Source organism: Macrotis lagotis, chromosome 1 (assembly GCF_037893015.1).
Source record: "Macrotis lagotis isolate mMagLag1 chromosome 1, bilby.v1.9.chrom.fasta, whole genome shotgun sequence".
NCBI lineage: Eukaryota > Metazoa > Chordata > Mammalia > Peramelemorphia > Peramelidae > Macrotis > Macrotis lagotis.
This window is the reverse complement of record NC_133658.1, coordinates 95,248,562-95,270,971: the sequence shown is the minus strand read 5'-3', so window position 1 is coordinate 95,270,971 and position 22,410 is coordinate 95,248,562. Positions and strand designations below refer to the sequence as shown.

General features: G+C 35.2%; 1 protein-coding gene across 1 annotated transcript in view; it reads right to left on the bottom strand.

Annotated features, from left to right (window-relative positions):
• Positions 1–6,213: 6,213 nt before the first annotated feature.
• The window catches only part of LOC141513312 (uncharacterized), a 64,770-nt gene continuing 48,573 nt past the window's right edge, over positions 6,214–22,410 (bottom strand). The window contains exon 3 of the mRNA XM_074223049.1: positions 6,214–22,353. Coding sequence (XP_074079150.1) covers positions 22,197–22,353 — 157 coding nt within the window. The 3' untranslated portion in view covers positions 6,214–22,196. The remainder of the gene's footprint in view (positions 22,354–22,410) is intronic.

The following is a 22,410-nucleotide window of genomic DNA, read 5'->3' as shown; positions in this document are numbered from 1 at the left end:
TCCTCACAGGAAGGTAGGTATTACTGTCCTCATTTTACACATGAGAAAATGAAGGCAGAGGGTAAGTGCCTTACTTGAGATCACAAACCTAGTAAATGTCTGAGGCAGGATCCAAACTCAGATCTTTCTATACAGATCCAGGGTTTTATCTTCCAACTGTCTATCTCCCTATACCTACACCTAACTTCCTCAAACTAATTAAATCCATTAAAGACAATAACATGTCAAGATTCATGTAACCTAATGACCATGAGCAAATTCTGGTGATTCACATAGGAATTAATGAAAAGAAATGTAAATCTAATGACTCTGTAGTCATAGATATTATTTTTAATCTCTTCTTCTACCTGAAAGTTTAGATGCTGGAAGGGAAAAGAAAATATAGGAAATAGCCAGCTAATAAAGAGAACTAGATTAAACATATAAAAACATAACATTTATATTGCATTTCAAAATCTACAAAGTACTTGAATCTTATATCACCTAAGGAGGAAGGTTATTGCTCCTGTTTTACAGAAGAGCCTAGGAGAGGTTAAGTTACCCATAGTTGACTTACCCATGACCACTCAGTAAGTGTCATAGGTGGGATTTGAACTCAGGTCTTCCCAACTCCAAATCAAGAATTCTAACTACTATGCTATATTGGGTTGTTTTCTCAAGCATGCTTTAAGATAGAGTCCTAACACAAAATGGAGTACATCTCAAGAAGACTGGAAAGAACATAAATGATAGGAGGGATATTCAAAAAATTGTACTGAAAAAAAATGCATGGATAAAATTGCTCAGTCGGTAATATGGAGGAAAATCAGAATAAAGTGAATGGCTACAGCTATACTAGAAGAAATACTCAAAGTTATTCAAAGAATAAATAAAGGGTCAAAAGTACTTCATATGTCCCAAGACATCCAGATATCAACACAGAGAGTACTGGTAATTTTAAAAGTGAAGTTGAAATTTTAATTTAAAAAAGAAAATAAAATCTGATGTTTGAAAGGGTATGAACAGATGGGTCATAAGACAGGAATAAAAAATAAGATCTTTAAAATGAGAACACAAACATACACACACACACACACACACACACACACACACACACACACACACACGCAAGTCCACAGACAATGGTGGAATCTTAATTAAAAGTCATTTAGATTAAAAGAGAGAAAAAAAGAAATGGTAATGTGGTAATGTGGTAATGTATGAGTATACTAAAGACAAAAGATCTGAATAGCCTAAGAGTAAGATACAGTAGTAAAAACTAAGGATTTCAACAATCTGGACAGTTGCTAGCAGTTCCATTTACTAAGGGTAGAATATGTGATAGATTCTCAACTTTTCTAGCTGACAATTTCATCTATGAGAGTGTAGTGAAGTAACAAGGGGAACTGTTCATCTAGATACGTCTTAACAAAGAATGAAAGAACTGATAGTCAAAGTGGAAACAGAGAAGTCCTGAGAGAAAATGACTGTAATATTTTAGAATAATCAAGATTTGAAATGCTTAATATAATAGGACATTTACCCAAGTCTTTATGGGAAATACATTTTAAAATGTTCAAAGAAAACAGACATATGATTATATAGTCAATTGAAAAGGTAGGCTATTTGAGAGGGATGGGAGGGTCTCAAAAAAAAAAAATTCTGACCAGACAATTTCCAACAATCCCAAGGAGGAAAAATATAGGGAGACATCAAAATAGAAGACAATACGATTGTTCAAGGAGTACTCAAAGAAGCTAATGTGTTTTGCTTTTTAACTTTATTTTTTTCAAATACATGTAAAGATAGTTTTCAACATTCATTTTTATAAGCTTTTGAGTTCCACCGTTTTCTACCTCCTTCTTTTCCCTTCCCTCTCCCCATGACAAGTAATCTAATATAGGTCATTCATGCACAATCATGTTTAATGTATTTCCATATTAGTCATGACAAGCTAATGTTTTTAAAGGACTTAGGTGTAAAAGATATGAAAAATGGGGCACATAACTAAAAATGGATAAAAATAGATAAGACTCACAAGAAAATGCCAAAAAGATCAAGCCCAAAATGTGATAAAAATTGTGAAAAATGCTAAAGAAAATAAAAGGTATATTTGGGTTTTTAGACCTATTCAGTGTCATTGCAGTGGGTGTAATTAAGATAATTAAGTGTAAGTTGGGACGAGACAAATTTCAGAGTTATGTAAAGAAGGAATATATAATAATTAGAACTATCTAATAATAGAAATGGTGCCACTTAGAAGTGACTATCTCAATAAAGGAAAATTTCAAGCAAAGAATAGAGAATTCCTGTTTTGAACAGGAAGTTAAATTCCAATTTGAAGAATCTCTAATTGTCTGACTAAGATGACAGAAAGATATTTCTAAGACAGAAAATGTAAATGTATTATAATTAAATCAAAGGCAAAGAAATGTGATTTGAACATTATAAGAACCAAAACAAAATTAAAGGGTACCTTTTTGTCCTCTGCTCCTTGAAGAATTAGCTGCCACCTTGAATAGCCTTGTGACACTCAGAACAAGGAAATTCATGACAAACAGAATTTTTTCAGTTAAATAGATTTCTATAGATGCCTTTGACTCTGAGAAGGACACAGTGCCTAACACTGAAATTCAAGAAAAACTGTCCCAAGTTGTATACAACTCCAGATGTCATTTTTGTCTTTGAATTCAAAACCAGTTTTGTGGTGGCAGGATTTGTGATTCCCTTGAATATGCAAAGAAAAATGAATCAAAACAAAGATTTGCAAGGTATAGTCTATATGAAAAAGCAAAAGACATCAAGAAAATAGCAAAAGGAATATTAGAAAAAAATTAAGAATAACAGTGTTATTGAACAGCAAAACAGTTGGTGCTAGCCGAGAGAGAGAGAGAGAGAGAGAGAGAGAGAGAGAGAGAGAGAGAGAGAGAGATTAAAAAGCACTATGATTCTTTTTATCTGTGAAGATAGTATGGATTTTCATTAGAGAATAAATAAACTCAATACTGTTTTTTTAAAAAATAATTCGTTTCTAAAAGACCACAATTAAGCATTTACCTATTTTTGTAATTAATTGAGAAGCAATATGATATAATAGATAGAGAGCAGGTTTCAGAGTCAGGACATCTAGGGAAAAGAAGAAGCATGTATTATGATCTTACTATATTACAGATATATTACTACTGCCTGTTCTCAAGAAGTTCACATTCAAATGATGAAAAACAACATAAAAAAAGATAGCTAAAAAGGAGGGAGGGGGGAGGAGGGGAAAGAATGAAGGTAGCCATGCATGGGCATGGTTCTGAAGTTCAAAAAATAAGGAACAAGGCAAGGGGAAAGGTGTCTAACGGCTGGGTCCCCAATCTAGGTCCCTCCAAAAAAGGGAGGCTCCAGAAGAAATGCACCAATGAAAAAGGGGTCTTTGTTGGGGGATATAGGAAGGTAAATAGGCCAAAAGGGGGGGGGGGTAGATTATTCCAGGATGAGGAGGACCTTATTATGAAGGGAAATTCAGGATGAGGCAGCAGCAGAGGAGGTATGTCCAGAGAGGACCAGGAGCATTCACCCCACATCTCTAACTATGTGACCCTGGTCAAGTCATTTAACCTCTTGGTACAGTGCCCCCAAACAAGTCTCTAAGATTCTAAACAGAAGAACAGCTGTTGATCTCCAGACTTTTATTATGCCCAATTTTTATCCTGGGGCTTCACTACAATCCTGAAAATTCTACAGTGGCAGCGGCCTGCATCCTTGCAGCCTCTCCCTCTAATTGGACAACTCTTCTCAGAATCTTTATTTATTTAAGGAGAGTGCCCCCCCCCTGATTTTTTTTTTTTTTAGTTTCTTTTATTGTGTTGTCTTCTTCAATTGGAATGCAAGCTGCTTGGGGACAGCAGGTCTCTTTCTTCTTGTATTTGTACTCATAGAGAGTGTTTCTGGACTGAGAGAAAAAATTATCAATCTTAACATAACACGGGTCCCAGGTAACTCAGCTCTGTTAAATATGGTTCAGTGGAAATTTTTGCATTACAAGGGGGAACAATCAGTATTTAGGAACAGGCTAATTTTTAAACTATAAATGAACTTCCAAAACACTGGCAAGGAAAATTCTTTATTCTGACTATTCAACATATTTTTAAATGTGTGTGATCTCAAAGAGCCATCATGGCTTCCTCAAGAAAAGATCATACTGGGGTGGCTAGGTGGCGCAGTGGATAAAGCACTGGCCTTGGAGTCAGGAATACCTGGGTTCAAATCCGGTCTCAGACACTTAATAATTACCTAGCTGTGTGGCCTTGGGCAAGCCACTTTACCCCATTTGCCTTGTAAAAACCTAAAAAAAAAAAAAAAAGATCATACTAAACTCCCTTTTTTTCACAGGTTTTCTAGACTAGGAAAAGTGTGAAAGATTGTGAATATAGTTTAACTAGATGTTTAGAAAAGTATTTGGTAACTCTCTCATAGTATTACTTTTTTTTTTTGTTTTTAGGTTTTTGCAAGGCAATGGGGTTAAGTGGCTTGCCCAAGGCCACACAGCTAGGTCATTATTAAGTGTCTGAGGTCAAATTTGAACTCAGATACTCCTGACTCCAAGGCCAGTGCTCTATCCACTGTGCCACCTAGCTGCCCCAAATTATTTTTTTGGTCATTCTTTTTTTTTTTTTTTTGCAAGGCAGTGGGGTTAAAATGGCTTGCCCAAGGCCACACAGCTAGGTAATTATTAAGTGTCTGAGTCTAGATTTGAACCCAGGTACTCCTGACTCCAGGGCCAGTGCTCTATCCACTATGCCACCTAGCCACTCCCTCATATTATTCTTGTAGGGAAGACAGCCATGAAGAGTTCAGCACTCTGTACCCCTTGACATCGGTGAGTTGATGACCTGTCCACACTTTCTTTGCAGAGAAGATATGAACAGAGATCAGTGATGACCCTCAGACAATACAGACCAAGAACAAACAGAGGCCCTTCATCCCATCAAAGCATAAAATGGTTCCAATTAAGAAAAAGGATGTCCACAACCCAAGCCTAGGGAAGAGAATAATTCCACGATGATGATGATGATAAAAGGTTCATATAAATCTTATGGCTTGTCCACAAGGCCTATTGGAATTCTTTAAGTGGTGAAATGAAGTAAAAATGGATATTACAAATATGAAACATAGGTTCTGGGGCTCACTGTCCCAACTCCATTCACACTGGCATGTTGAGATCTCAGAAACTTACTATGTCTCCCCTCAGAGTTCTATAGATAACCCTGAAGGGCTAGGGATCTTTCTCTAAAATTATTGTTCAAGTACTGGGAAACTATCCACTGTGTTCCCAAAATCATTTAACTAGTTGACATTCTTCCTGAAATCAATTAACTAATTAGCATCAGTTAGCTTTTACAAAGGAATATTTATTGAGAAAGTCTAGTAAGGAATAGTCCCCCAAAGTACAAGGTCCCATCAGGGGCATATTTTCTCTTCTACAAACCCACTCAGTACCTGAGTGGGAGGATGGACTCAAACTTGAACTGGCTACCCCAAGACTCTAGGGGGGTGCTTTCTTCCTTTTGAGTGGTTCCCATAGAGTTCACTTCTGAGGGTGGTACAGATGATGGATGAGTGGTGACCTTCCTTGATCGGCGGGGCTGGCTCCTTGCTGGACTGGGTCAAGCAGGCTGCTCCTCAGACTGACTCCTCACCAGACCTGGCTACCAGCAAACACTAATTCAAATTGATGGCCTTTTGATGGCTCTTCCAGTGCTCAAAGCTCACAAGATCACACCCTGATCTGTTCCATTTCCAGATATTCTTTCACCTAAGATGAGGAAAGAACAAAGACAAGAGACAAAAGAAACAGAAGTGCCACACATTCCCAGCGGAGGAGATAAGGAAGTTACATTCACCACCCTACCCCTGGCACTTCTCAGCCCCCTATCTGAATGCCTACAATGTTTCTTCCTTCTTGCCAGGGAACAGAACTAGGGATCATTTTCTCCTCCTCTTAGAAGATGAACATTCAGTCTTGGGTTAGTAACCAATTGAAAAAGTTTTCTAGCACCACTCAGCAAGCTGAGATGAAACAGTTAGAGGATACCTTAGCAAGCTCTGAGTAGGGAAGGGGTCCCTCCACACAGATGCAGAAAAGCAGGCTCATCAAACTTTCACATGGACTGGAGCCAGGCAGGGCATATTGGAAGGATGGCACCAACTGGCCCTCACTGCATTCACTATCTCACTATAAATGAAATGAAAGGAACAAATTAGGAGAATAAAGATTATTATAAGAGGTTCAAAGTCTTACACAAGTAATGAATCCCCTGAAAATTAGAATAGACCTTCACTGATGAAAAAAAAATTCAAAAAATTAAAATGGATTAAATAATAACTAAATGAAGCATTATAAAATGCTAAAATAAAGTCAAAAGACTAGAAAAAATAGAAGAAAATGTAAGGTACTTCCTTTCTCCAACAATTGAGCTATAAAAAGTCAAAGAAAGATCATCTGAGTTACTGAACTACCAGAAAACCAATAAAAAAAAGAAAACAAATCTGAGATCAAATTCTAAGAAATCATAAATAAACATTGATCAGACTTATTAGATAGAACCAGTGTACAAAATGAAAATAGAAAAAAATTACATCCTGAAAGAAATTCTAAAATGAAAATTTCCAGAATGTCATAGAAAAACTCAAAACTTCCATATAAAAGAAAAACTGCTGTAAGCAACCTGAAAGAAAGAGTTCGTGTGCCAAGGAATCAGAATCAATAGCACTCAACTTGGAAGCTACAACTACCAAAAACAGGAGAGTGTAGAATAAAATATTCCAAGAGGTGAAAGATAAAAGCATATAACCAAAAAAACTTACCCTGAAGTAGAAAAAAATGGAGTTTTGATTATTATTCATTATTATTATTATTATTATTATTATTAATGAAATAGAGGAATTCAAAGCATTCCTGATTAAAATATAAGACAAATAGAATCTCTGAAACATTAAAAAAGCCAAGAAGAGTCTAAAAATAATTTTTAATGGAGAAATCAAAAGGAACTGAATGATGAGAAAGTATTTATAGTCTAATAGGAAAAATATTGCAGAGTACAGTGACTGGAACATGCTTATTGACCAATTGATGGAGAATAAACAATGTCCTCTCAGAATTCTAAGAATTTCAAAGATCATAAAGGACATTAAATAAGAAGGTAAAGGGGTGTTTTTTGTTTTATTTTGTTTTGGTTATCATAAGTGAAAAAAGAAAAAGGAAGGGAAAAGTGAGAAAGGGATATTTGAGAAAAATACAATTCAATACAAAGATGAGAAAAGAGTTGGTGGAGTAGGCATCAGATCTGACCTTTATCTGAAACAAAGTAGTTCTGATTATATTCATACATAAAGGAGTATACAACACACACACACACACACACACACACACACACACACACAAACACACACAAAGCATTTGGCAGAAAAAATGAACAAACACCATAGAGGAACAAATCAAAACTGGGAAAGAGGAGTTGGGGCTTTACTGGGAGAGTAGGATAATGGAGAATTTAGTCACAAGGAAGATAAATTCCAGCTCTGGAGACTGAAAGGGGGATTACCTTCAAAGAAAGAACCAAAACCTGAGATTGGGATGTAGGTAAGAAGAAGGAAAATATAAATAGAAAAATGTAGGGCTAAGTAGAGAAAAAAGTGTATCAGGATAAGATGAAAGGGAATAATATACAAGTAACAAATATTTACCACAAAGATGAATGGGATAAACTCACTTATAAAACAGAAAATGTTAGAATAAATTAGAAAGCAGAATTCCAAAATATATTAATCATATGCAAAAAATACTCCAAGTCACTAATAATTTTTTTAAAAGATGACAAAAATAGAAAATCATAATTGGTGGAAATATTACAAGAAAATATTAATATACTATTAATTGAGATCTGAACTGGTTCAGTGATTCAGGAAAGCAATTTGAAATTATTCCCCCAAATTCACTCAACTGTATACTCTGAATCAGTAATATCACAACTAAGCCTGTACCCATAAAAGAGCAATAGAAAGTGATCCTTATGTACAAAATTATTTTATCAGAGTTTTTTTTTTATTAATTAAGGTTTTTGCTTTTTGGTTTGTTTTTTTTTTGCAAGGCAATGGGGTTAAGTGGCTTGTCCAAGGCCACACAGCTAGGTAATTATTAAGTGTCTGAGGCTGAATTTGAACTCAGGTACTCCTGAATCCAGGGCCGGTGCTCTATCCACTGCACCACCTAGCCATCCCCTAGAGTTTTTTAGAATTGGCAAAAAAAACTGGAAATTGAGAGATGTGCATCAATTATAGAATAGTTAAACAAATTATGATACATGGACGTAATGGAAATTGTGCCAAAGAAAGAGATGAAAAGGATAGTTTCAGAGAAACTGGATTTATATGAATTGATGTGCAAAAAATGACATGAGCAGAATCCAGGACAATGTTATCATTGTCAAGAAAAACAAATTTGAAAGACTTCAGAATTCTAATCAGTGCAATGCCTACCCCAAATTACAGAGGACTAATGATGAAGCATTTAATTCACCTTGTGACAGAAGGATGATAAACTCATGCTACATAAAGAAGACAAAAGTTGGGACACTACAATTGTGTAAAAATTTTTTTCTTATCTATGCCTATTTGTTATATTTTCTTTCTTTTAATTGAAGGGAAGAAGATAAAGAAGGGGCTTAAAAATAAATGTTAAAAAAGAAAAAATGGGGGAAGGGGCTTTTGTAGCAGAGAACAACTTAGAATCATTGAAAATACTTCTTAATTTCCCAGCTGCAAACCAGATGACTTTACCCTTCTTATTCAATTCTGGGACCCAACTCATTGTTAATTTGAAGCAATTGTCAAAGAAATGTGCCTAGATGGACTAACTCAATAAATTGTCCATCTAACTACATGCCACAGTCTGGGCAACATGTAATTTTCATTGATTTGCATTTTGCCTTGAAGACTACCAGACTGATCTCCTCTGAGTGGCCATGTCTCTTATTAAGGAGGTGGTCTTATAGTGTCATTAGAGTTCAATGAAACAACACACTATCACCTCAAAAGAGATACATTTTTGAGATTTTCATCAACCATGGAGAATTACTCCTCCAGCTGGCCATATGGATACTGTTACATAACACTAGTGAATATTTAGATAAGATTGTCCTCCTAAGTTTTATTCCACATATAATGTTGTTTATTAGAGAACTATTGAATCAAGAAATTTCTATGGGCATGGGAGATCTTATTGGAAAAAAAGATTTTTAAGGTTATCAAGTCAAAAAAAATAATTTTTTGTAATCAAACACAACACAGAGCAATATACATCAGTCAAATGTGTAATTATCTTCAATAGGTGAGAAGAGGATTCTCATAATTATTTTAAAGAGATGGGAAAGTAGTCATATGAGTCACTAGATGCTGATGTCTCCTCATTAGCCTGTTTTAAAACAGGCTGTGAAAACATATTAAAAACCTCTTTTCTTGTAAAATTTAAAAAAGTATTTTCTCCAAACTCAAACCTTTTCTGGACTTTTCTTTTTAGGAAAGCAGGTAGGTGGATGTAGAGTCTTTAGACAGGGAAATGGGTTAAGTATATTAAGAAACAAAGAGTTCCTTTTGATTTGCTTGCTGACCCATCTCAAGACAGACTCTTTTTCTTTATCCCCTAAAGCAATTACTCTAAGGCTTTGCCAAGAGATGTTTTCTCTATATTATTTTATATTTATATATTTATATATTTATCCTCTATTATTCAGAAGAGATCTCCAGTCTTCTATTGATAATTTCTAGATAATGATCTCTGGTCGGAATTCCACTGATTCCTTGAGGGAAATGGTCCAGGAAAAAGCTGGATGAAAACTTTGTCATTCAATTATTTGGGGATATTAACTCCAAACTCCAAATAACATATTATAATCTTTTTCTTGTTCAAGATTCCTATAAATGTTACCTACAGTTATCTTAGCAGGGTGAAATGTCAAAAGGCATGTGGGTCCCATGCTAGTTTGGATATTAGATTAATGATAAATTTTTTTTAAAATTGTTTCCTGGAAGATTTATCCTAAAAAATGGAATGAAGTATTTTTTTCTTCAATATCATTTATGAACTTTCTTTTCAAATATCCCCTTCTTTGGGGTATTAGGAAATCAATTACTGAATAACTTTAAAATTCTGTCACCTCTGGCATCGATTTCTTCTGATCACTTTGTGGTCCCTCAGAGTCATTTTCTCCAACTTTCTTTTCTTAATTGTTATTTGAGTTACCTCCTACACATATCTAAGGGGTGATCCAATTGTTTCCCTAATTAGTATCTTGAGAGCAGGTCCTGTTTTCTTATTTTTGCCTTTCCTTGAAGGCTTAGTTCCTGTGCACTATAAGTGATATATATATAAATATATATATATATATATGTATATATGTTATTAATTAATTGATAATATTTTATTATATCCTACTCTGCACATTTCTGAACAAAATTCATTTCTGTATGCTAAGGTCATTATCTATTACCACTTTTTTGTTTTTTCTTTCACTTTTAATTCTTACTACTTAAGATCTACTATATCAACTTTAAATTCCATTTTCTCCCCATTTTAGATATATAATCTTCAACTATTCAAAAGACTGTTTAATATTACTAGCACCAAGGAAGACAACTTGTGCTTAAATTGGAGACATTTCAAATAGAAAAATTCTATCTTGTGTTTAAGGAATAGAAGAATTATCTGTATTAAAATAAAGATATGATCTACCATTTACTAGCGAAGGACTGACATTCAAATACTTGAATGAACGTGTTCTCATCAACTTGAGTAATCTCTCCAACAATAGAGATTCATAATGCACTCTCACCTATTCATTTTCTGCAACTGTGCCCATGTCCTGCCATGAGTTCACTAGAGAGAGATGAGCTCATCAAGTTGGAGCCTTCCTATAAGTAAGCCATCCATTGGTTACTCCTCATTTTCTCCATGCCATAATCTTATGTTCACTCATACATTTTTTTTCTTAACATTTAGGAATCATTTTCACCTTTTGTCTTTAAAACGCCTTCATTTCCAATTATATTCCTCCCCCATCCTCTACTAAAAAAAAAGTAATATTTTATAATAAAGAGTAACAGATAAAAAAATCATTTTGCCAGAACTAAACATCATATCAACTAAATCTGACAATATATAATCTACATCCATAGTCACTAATGTTTCTACCAAGAAAGGAGAGAAATGCATTTTCACATATCTTCTCAAAGGCCAAATGTATTCATTATAATGCACAGTATTAACTTTTGATTTTACTCTTTCCATTTACTAAAATGGCACATATTATTTTCCTGTTTTGTTCGTTTTCTTTAACCTTTGAATATTTATCTACTGGGAAATGGCTCTTGGTTTAATGTGGTTGCATAACTAGGATTTTCTTTTGGAAGGGCAGGAGGGATGAAGGACCTATAATTATATTGGTAATAGGAACTCCTAACAGATTACTTGGTCAATCAGGCTCTGTTGCCAGGCATTGTGCCTTAAGCATTGATGACATGCAAAACAAAAAGATACTAAAAACAATCCCTAATCTCAAGGAACACACAGTCAAAGGAGACATAGAGGAAACAATAGCTGTCAAGCACTTTACAAACATTAATTGATTTGTATCATCATAGGTAGGTGGTGGGAGGTAGAGGCTGCTTACAGATGAGGACACTGAGGCAGAGACTGAGTGATTTGTGCAGGCTCTGAGATAGGATTTGAAATCAGATCTTGCTGACCTCAAGTCCAGAACCCTATCCACTGCCCACCCTAAGTATGTAAACAAGATATATATGTACCAAATAAATTTGCTGAGAAATTTTCAGGGGAAGGCACTGAGATTAGGGAAGGAAGGAAAGGCATGTTGCAGGCAGTATGACTTCAAAAGAAACTTGAAAGAAGTGAGAGAAACCAGAAGGACAAATTGAAAAGGGAGAGAATTCCAGGCATGAAGACAATCAGGGTCAATGCTCTGAGCCAGGAGATAGGCGTGTTCTGGGCAAGGGACATCCCAGACGCCAGGATCCCTGGACTTCAGTGTGTGTGGTGAGGACTAAAGTGTAAGAAAATTGAAAAATTGCTTGGGGGGGGGGGGGGTTATGACAGGTTATGAAGGCTTTAAAAGTCAAACAGAGGAGTTTATATTTGATCCTGAAGCAAAGAGGGGGACCAACAGAACTTATCTAACAGGAGGATGATATGTTTGGAAGATTAGTTTGACACCTGAGTGAAAGATAGATTGGAATCAGGGAGAGATTTGCAGCAGAAAGGCCCACCAGCAGGTTATTACCATAGCCTGGGCATTGGGTGATGAGCAAATGCACCAAAAGGATGGGAAAGATGATGTTAGAGTAGAATTGACAAGAATTGGCTGTTGATTGAATATGAGGGGCAAGAGAATGAGGGGTTAAGGATAACATCTGGATTATGAGTCCAGTGTCTGGGAAGTGGGTGTCCTCACAGCATGATGAAGTTACAAAGAGGGAAGGGTTTGGGTAGAATGATAATGTGATCAGATTTAGCCATGAGTTTAAGATGTCTATAAGTCACTATAAGCATTTCAAGATGGTTAATGGTCAGTTAAAAGATACAAAACTGGAGGTCAGAAGAAAGTTAGGGCTGTATAAACAAGAGATCAGTCATTGCCAGTTAATAATACAAATTTATACCTCCTCAGCAATTTATAAAGCTTAGAAAGTTGCCTGGAACACCAAGAGATTAAGCAATTTACTTTTGAATTCAACTTTTTCTGAGCAAAAAGGCTGCTCTTTATTGTCATGCTTCCTCTCTGAACATATCATTTCTTTCTTTCTTTTTTTTTTTGGTCTTAGCAAGGCAATGGGGTTATGTGACTTGCCCAAAGTCACACAGCTAGGTAATTATTAAGTGTCTCGGAGTGGATTTGAACTCAGGTCCTCCTGACTCCAGGGCTGGTGCTCTATCGACTGCGCCACCTGGCTGTCCCTGTACATATTACTTCTCTATAAATATTGCCTCTCAGTTCCTCTGCTCATCCCTAGTTTTCATGACACTCTAACACTTCATAATTCTTTGGTTTTGTGTTACAACAGCTTACACCCACCATGCACACTTTATCATTGTCCCCTCAAATGCAATTCTTTGCAAATTGTACCGTTCCCAGACTCTCAATCATATAATATCACCACAACAGTTTTCATATTTAAAAAATGTGCCATCTTAGGTAGAAATGCACAGTGACCCCTACTTGGAGAAGCATTTTTAGGCTAGCATTTTAGTCTACTGAATCAATCTTTAATATCTACAAAATTACAAAATTAATAAGGCATTCTCCTCATTCATCCTGTATTCTCTATATCTTTTTTAGGCAATGATATGATGGGGGGGAAAAAAGGAATATCACTTGAAATACTGTGCCTGCTCCCTACTAATATCCATGATGAGGGTTCGCCTCCACACCATAATGAGGCATAAGAGTAGAGTTTTCGTGGAGGTGGAAAAGATTACAGATTTTATATCAGTATTCTTTGGCACATGACTAATACTGTCAGCAACAGTAGCTCTGTCAGATATCAAGAACAACTGATGATATTGAACACCCACGCCCACACAGTCACCCCCCCCATGTCTTATTTCAAATAGAGCTTTATTTTAAAATGAATTCCAGCTGTCTTCAAAAGTCACTGCTCCTTTCACAGGCATAGTGTCATCAAGTGAGTAAGCTCTGCTCACATCATGCGATGTGACTCTTGATTCCTGATTTGGTGATTGAGGGTCCACCTTACCTGATATGGGGCAAACATGAAAATTTCCCTAAGGCCCAGGAGATGAGAAGAAAGTAGGCAGGGGGTAAACCACAAAGAGAAACTGCAGAGTCAGACCAAATTTTCAGGAACCCATAACCTGCTATTAGAAATAAGGACCATTTGGACAATGTGCAGCTCAATAAAGGTAGGGACACAGAACCAAGCTGGGTGCCCCCTAGTCAGCCTTCAGGTGAAAGGTTCCTGGGGTAGGGAGGGGTGCCTAATCCAATCTGTACAACTCTCAAGAACTCTATGAATGGATTTCAGGGAGGCTGAGTTCAAATCCATCCTCAGACACTGGCTGTGTGACCCTAGCTAGGCAAGCTACTTTATGTCTGTCTGCCTTAGTTTGCTCATTTGTAAAATGGGGCTAATAATAGCTCTTACCTCCCAGGGTTGTTGTGAGGATCAAGTAAGTTCATATTTGTAAAGTGTTCAGTACAGTGACTGGCACAGAAATGTTAGTTATGATTTTTAGCTTATATATTTACATGTTTCTCTTAATAATTGGATTTCAACATAATCGGCTTTCTTTGTAATCCTATGTGATTATTCTGTGAATGTTAAAAACATGATTCTAAGAAATGTCCATAGACTTCACCAGACTGCCAGAGGAATTCATGCCAAAATAACAAGGTTAAGACCCCTATCTACTTCATAGCTGATCAGAATTAGCCTTATGGACTGTTCCCCCACCCAATACCTTTAAAATCACCTGGGTTCAATATCCTGGCTTAGGTGCTCATTCATCTACTTGCTACAGCACTAGAATTACTTGATCCCTGACTCTATCACTAAGACATGTTGGGAGAATAAAGTGGTAATGTGTATAACATGTTGTGAGCTCTTTGGAGAAAAGGGTCATATAAAAACAAGGGGTTCTAAGATTTGTCAACCAGCAAAATGTCAGATGTTTTGTTTCACTGAGATGTCTTAAAGAATTTAAGGGTGTTTAGGGATATCTGGGCTAAAACTTCAAATATCTGAATCATGAAATAAAACATTTTAAGATTTAAAAATAAAAATCAGAACTGCACATACTTCCATACTTCTAACAAGCACTATTCTTGATAATGACAGAGAAACTGACCTTCTTCACTTAAAATTCTCAATTCAGTTTTCTCACTAGTTGAATAAATGTTCATGTAAGAACACATTTTTTTTTGGATAAAAGTGACAAACACAGGTGGGGTTTTTTTGTTTTGGTTTTTTTTTTATTTCTCTTTCATTACCCATGCAACAGTCTTGGTAGTCAAGTTAAGAAATTCAAAGCTCAAGTTCCCAGAACTATTCTAAATCAATCATTTTATATAGCTTGAAGAACACAAAACTATATTGAATACAAAAGAATCAGAAACAGTTACTAGAAGATGCTGCTTCCAATTTCAAATGATACATGATTTGTTTCATAAATAAAACTTCTTGACTATTCTGAAAAAGACAAAAGTCTAGAAGCAGAAAATAACTATTGCTATTTTCCCAACACTTTTCTATCTTCATCTCATTCCTTGCACTGGGAAGAAAATTTTTAATGACTGGTTACTCCCACAGGTCACTTGGAAAATGAACTACTGTTATCTATGTTACAGATAAAAAAAAAGGGGGGATGACCTGCTAAGGTCAATGAAAGGAACCACACAAAGTGTGGATTATCATCAAATCCACAAAATTTGAGCTTTAACATCAGCTCAGAATTCTGATTCACAGTTAAATTATTCCAAAATAGCTCTGGAGACAATTTAAACTCTGTCATTGAAAGGCTCAGGTACATTATGCTGTAAATTTGAGTCATCTTGAAACAACAGCAATATCTTTCATTAAACAGAAATACAAGGAATGCTACTACACTAGTCATACTAGCAACAGAAAAGCACAAATGAAGCAATAATTTCCTCAAATGGTGATGAAATGGCTTTCTAAATTTATAAACACCAGGTAATTACATCAAACATAACAAAATCCAAATTCAGATCAGCTAAGCCCTGATAAGAATCTTATTTCAAAGGGCATTTGGAATAAACAGAGAAGTCACAGAAAGTAATTTAATGTTTTCTGGCAAGAATATACACGGTAGGTTCTTCTTTGAGCAGAGAAGTGAAGAGAAAGGAACAATGAGAATAGACCCACCAAGTAAAAGAAGCCAGCTAAGATCTACAGCAGTGCTTAAACAATGTGGGCATCTCCTTTGCTACCTACCAATGTATATGAGTGATACATTACACAAACGCAGGGGCAGCAAGCGCCTCTCTTGCCAATAAAAGAGGTCATTCCATACTTTTCCCTAGGTAGACTGATGGCATCTCCTTCCAAGCGTGATGAATCAGTAGCAACCACAATCTCTCCATATAACAATTCAGATATCTCTGAGCTACCCACGGAGACTTACAAAGAAAGCAGTGGATTCCCAAGCAATTTCTCTTGGCCCAAAGCCAAAGGATAAAATACTCATACCATTTCCATTAAACTGAAGGTGAACAAGAAAAGAAAAAAAAAGCTTTTCAAAATAAGTTTTATTTTCTACGATTGTTCATTTAAACATATATAGAGCTCAGAGTCATGTGAAAAAGCAAAAAAAAGGGAAAATAATCATTCTCAGTGAAATTTCTAAAATTGATTCTATAGTCAATGGATCATACCTTAGAAAAATAAATGAATTTTAAGAATTCATTTTATATTGGCAATATTTCAATATAAAATCAGATGTGGCATTTTTATTTAAAAAATATTTTAATGATGTTCTTTTTAAAAATACTGTTGTTACTTACCAACAGCTCTTATCTTCCCAACTTGAACCTATCCCCCCACAATAGAATTCTCTCTAGTAACAAAGAGCAGTTAAGAAAAACAAATCTACATATTAGCCATGGAGGCCTCATTCTACATCTGTGCAGTGTCTTCCCTTTCTATTGAATAGCAGGAGGTAAACTTCTCTAAAGTAATGTTTAGCCACTGCATTCATAAAAATTCTGATATCTTTGGTTTGATTCTTTTAAAAACACAAAAAGGAAATGGGGAAATATCAAGAAATTTCATTTATTTTCCCAAAATAAAACAAAAAATATACACACCTATCTATCTATCTATCTATCTATCTATCTATCTATCTATGTACATATATACACAAATTTGCATGTGTACATATGTGGGTAGCCTCCAAGGCTTGTGTTTAGGAATTTCTAGTTTCTTATAAGTTAAAATGAAATAAACATTTAATAAGGGTCTCTAATTTATCACTAATTCTACTTTAATGGTCTTAGTTTCATTCTCCAGGAGAATGCAAGCTCCTTATTGTTCCATTTTTTGGTTTCATAATCCCTGCATCTAAACCTGTGACGGGTACATAGTAGGCATGTAATAAAACCTTATGGAATTGAGCTGAAAAATTAATGTTAAATTGCATACTGAGCTCTGTAACACTAATGAGTCACTGCAGGTTTTTTCTTCTATATCTTTACATTCATTTTTATAAGCAGCTATAATTTTTTTTTCATATTTCATTTTTTTTGCTTATTAGGAATTAAGATACGACCATCTTATCATAGCTCTGGAGCCAAAAGATACCTTAGGGGTCATCCAGTCCATCTCTCTCATTTTATGATTGAGGAAACTGAATCACACATTCAAATACAAAATCACTGATAAAATAAAAGGATAATTTAAGATCTGATCTGTCACTCTCTTTGAGCGGCAATTTGACCTCCAAAGTCCCACTTAAGTGACTATTGGAAACAGTCTAATGCAGAACTTAAAAAAATTTTTTAGATTCCATGAAACTAAAAAAAACTAAAAAGATTAAAAAGATTTCATGAAACTGAGGAAATCAAAAGCATTTCTAAATACTTTGGGGTTAAACCAAGTAATTCACTAAATATAAATGCTTTATTGGAGCTGAACCAAACAATTCACTGAATACATGTCCTTTGTTCTGACAAGAAATGAATGTTTAAAAACAAATAATTACTTGAAGACCAAAGTACCCCCCCACAAATGAAACAAGACCCCACCATCACCAAAACATCAGCTTATGGTACAATGGAGTCAGAGCAGCTGCATGTGGCCCAGTCTCTCTGGACCTCAGCTTAACCGGGCTGCCAAGGAGAACTGGCAGGAGGCCTCCAGGGCCCTTTCTAGCTCCACCTCCACAAGCCCATTGTTCCTGATCTTCCCCCCCCAAAAAAAAAAAAACCACTTTAAAACTCCAGTAAGAAGAATATCATCATTAATGGGAACTTCGGCCAAGAGAGAAATTTTGTGGTCACAATTAGCAGACGCCCCCATGAAAGCACATATTACTCTGCCTTAAAACGGCCTCATTCAGCTGACTGTGTCTCCCTCTGCCATAAACATTTTTCATTGTGAAAGTTTTAGGTGATGGCTTCTTGGTTAACAGTTGGTCAGTGAAACAGAACTGAAACTGTATCGCCCTCTGCTGCTTAGCGAGGGAGTGAATCAATGACCTCCCACTAATTCCCATCAAAATCTCCAGGCATTAAAGAAAAATCAACAAAAGATGCAAAACAATTTCCTCAAATATAATCAATGTTGTATGCCGACATGGATTAATTTAAATTATAAATAGAATTATTTGGGGAGATTTTTACAACCAACCACCATCAATATAATTTTATAACTAAAGTATCAAACACCAAAGTAGATTTTTTTCTTCTTACATGTAAAAAATACAAAGTGTTTGCCAAAATAACATGAAATGGTATGTTTTCAAAAGATTCAGTGCTTATCATTTGTGACTATGGACAAGTTATTTAATTCCTAACCTCAATATCCTCATCGGTAAAATGGTGATCAGGTGCCAGTACTAAGTGTGGTGTATCAGTACAAGCCCCCAAGAGCAGAGACACCACCAGAGCACCCAGGAGAAGCAAACCTGCCCAGGTGAGAAACAAAATGGGCCAGGATTGTAGTCTCAGCTAAGATTCCAACTCTATAAGAAAACTCTCTCAAAGCAGCTAGGTGGCTCAGGTGGATTGAGTACTGGCCCTGGAGTCAGGAGGACCTGAGTTCAAATCCAACCTCAGATACTTAGATACTTAGTTGTAAGACCTTGGGCAAATCCTTTAATCCCATTGCCTAGCAAAAAAAAAAAAGCCAAAAAAAAAAAAAGAAAGAAAAAGAAACCTCTCCTGATCCACTTCTGGTAGATAGCAGTCATTTTCAGTTTTACATGAAACCTTTTGGTACTTGTTTTATTCTATGCTTCCTAAATTTAAAAGAAATGAAAAATTTAAGTTCTCTCCTTATGTAGTAATTCAAAGAGTTGTTGTTTCATCATCAGGGGTACTCCTGGTCTCCTCCAAGAGACTGCTACCCCTATATAACTTTAAAATTGTCTGTGACCTAAATTTTTTTTTACTAAATAATATTATTCTATAGCCGGTATATATAAAATCTAACTATTACAATTTATTCAACCTATAGTGAAAACATAAGACTTCTTAATCTTATAGGGTTAAAAAAAAATGCATCTGATTCCAAAGTTCTTAGGTTAGATTATTTACCAAAAAATTGTTTTAAAAGAAATTTTGAGGGCGAAGAGAGCAATAACATGCAATCAGATTTTTGATGACAGAGATAATATTCAGAGGGTAATAGAATTGTAGATCTAAATCTAGGGAAGTCAGAAGTTATCTAATTTAATTCACTCTTTGGATAAATAAGGAAGAAGGTCCAGGAAGGTGAATTTTGCAAGGTTACAAAAATAATAAACATCAGAGATAGCATTTGAACACATGTTCTCTGACTCAGGAGGAGGGGATCTTCATTTTTTTTATGTGTTATAGGTCCCTTTAGCAAGAGTCTGGGGAAGTCTATTCTTAGAACTATATTTTAACTGCATAAAATAAATCCCATAGAATTACAAAGGAAACCAATTATATTACAACATAATTTTCAAACATTTTTGGAAAAAAAGAAGTCTCCAGACCCATGGTTAAGGCTTGTCCCTACTCCAGGGCTAGTATTCTTTCCAATTCATCTGAATATCTTTATATACTGATAAGAGTTGTTCTAAAATTAACTTTAAAAGTAAGGGGGTGAGAGATTGGGATGTTACAACATTACTATTCTTTTTACTATTAGTGGAAATTATGTTATCATCACAGCACATAAAGTATTTTGTGTATGAAAAAATTTTGTTTCTAGCCTGAACAATTATTGACCAACCTTAGAATACAGGAAAGTGAATAATGCTGGCAAGCTGTGATTAAAAATGTGATCATTCATTGGCAGCCTGCTATCCTGCCAAACAGTAGAGAATCAAGAGGTCAGAGGCCAAAACTCAGAGAGTTAAGGGTTTAGAAATTGGGGGTGAGGTGGGGAAAAAGCTGGGGGGAGGGAGGATTTTCAAAAAGCCATGAAGGAATATGGGGAGAATATGAGGATAGTCCTCAGAGCTAATTAGAATAACAGGGGAAAGAAATTAAGTTTTAACTAAAGGGAGAAACAAAATTCTAGTAGGCTTAGGCTAGCATTTAGATAAAAAGAGTAAAGGAACGTAAAAATGGAAGAAAAAAAGATCTAAGCCAAGATGAGGAATGGAGACAAGTTTCTAAAATGTGCCAGCAAATGTTTGACCATATGATGGGTTTCTTAAGAATCCTGCCCCTTGTAAATTTATGTATTTTCACATGTTCTTATTCTTCCTAGATTCCCCACTCCTTTTAAGTTATCCAATAAAGTTCCTATTTGAAAAAAAAAAGTCTTTGTATTGGGTAAAACAAGGGAAAAAGAGATTGATCTACTAGTCCCAGAGAACTAAGGAAAGCATACTACCCTGTAGATGCTGCCAAGATGAGAAAGGCTGTAAGAGACCTTGGCAGCATCTACAGGGTATCAAGAAAAACCTCACCTCCTTGATACCCAGGTAATTTCTTTATAGAAAGAAGCTTCAGAAACTGTTACCTCTGGGAAATTATCATTTTGTAGTCATTGTCACAAATAATGTCCCAAATTTCTTATTTATATTTTATATAATGCTGCCAGCTAGTGGTCCTATCTTATATTGAACTATTGGCAGTAGCATTTCATAGTTATTTTAACTACTCTGCCACCTATACTCTCTGCTGCATGGTCATTCCTTACTTATAGACAGATGAGTTATTTGATAAATCCTATTTACCAAAGAGCAAGAAGAAAACTTGCCTCACCTCCTGAATGAACACATATCTAATCACAAAACAAATGAAACCCTATCAAAAAGCAATATTCTGCTTTCAGATTACATCATAAATTTAATAGCTTACATAACCATACCAAATAGACTTCATTCATCTTGAGGAAGAAAAACATTTCAAGTTAAATATTTTTGACCATTTGCAGAAAGTTCCCAGAAAAAGTCAAAAGTATTTTACTTCACAAGAGCAAGACCCCTCCACAAAGTATATGCATTATTACAGAACACAAAGTTTCCAAACTTTGAAGTAATGAAATAGAGTCTATGGGTAAGATTTTTTTTTTTGGGGGGGGGGGAAGCCACAGTTTGTTATTGCTTTGTGTAAATGTATTATTTCATTATTTCTTATTCCAACTGAAAGAGATCTCTCTCATGAGGCAGTTGTAATGTAGTAGAAAAAAGCAATGGATTTGAAGTCTTTAGCCTTGAGTTCAAATTCTGACTCTTATTTGCTAATTAGTAATCTTGGTCAAATTCCTTCAGTTCTCTAACTCAGTTTCCTCATCTTTAAAGTGTAATTCCTCACAGAGTTGTGAGTAAAATAATCAATTAATCAATAATCATTTAATAAATATCTGCTATAAATCTGGCATTGTATTCAAAAAGCACTTTGTAGACCTGAAATTGCTATAAAAATGCTGAAATCATTGACTGCAGCACATTGTCTTTGAACTTAGTATTTCTTGCCCTGTGATATGGTGATGTCTATGTCATCTGCTCTTCTTCCCAAGTGCCACCTGTGTACATCATTAGGGCACGCACTGTTTCTGTTCTCAACTTTTAAGTGCAGGATGCAATAGTTCTAACCCAGGGGTCTAATAAAGTATATAAGAAAGATTAGTTTGAATGAAAAGGAATTGAATTAAATTTAGTCAATCAAATATTTCATGCTTTATAACTGCCATTTTTTGTTACTATGTGACTTCAAGTAAAGAAAATTCTATAGGATTGTACCTCCAAAGAAAGATACCTCCCTAGGTAAATGGTCAGATAAAATATTTACTCTCTCTCAATATTATATCCTATTTATTAGTAACTCAAAAAGAAAGCTGATACCATGGTAACTTTCCTAACAGATCCATTCCTTTACCTATGATTTTTAAATTTATTACAATAAAAGTAGGAAGGAAGCAAGGAGAGAAAGCAAGTTGACTCTGCTAATAAAAGAAGTATTCTTTAATAACTTCTGTGGTCATGTACAATTTTGATGCTTGTAATAAAGATCACATTTTACATTCACTATTGTAAAAAAATCATAAAAAGCAGATAAAATTTGGAACTTACAAATATTCCCTGTGTTGTCAAAGCTTGTAAAAATATCTTCAACATTTATAGGCCCTTGGTTATTCCTGGAAAACAAGGATTTTCTTTAATATTTGTGGAACATCAACATTCATTAATCAAAA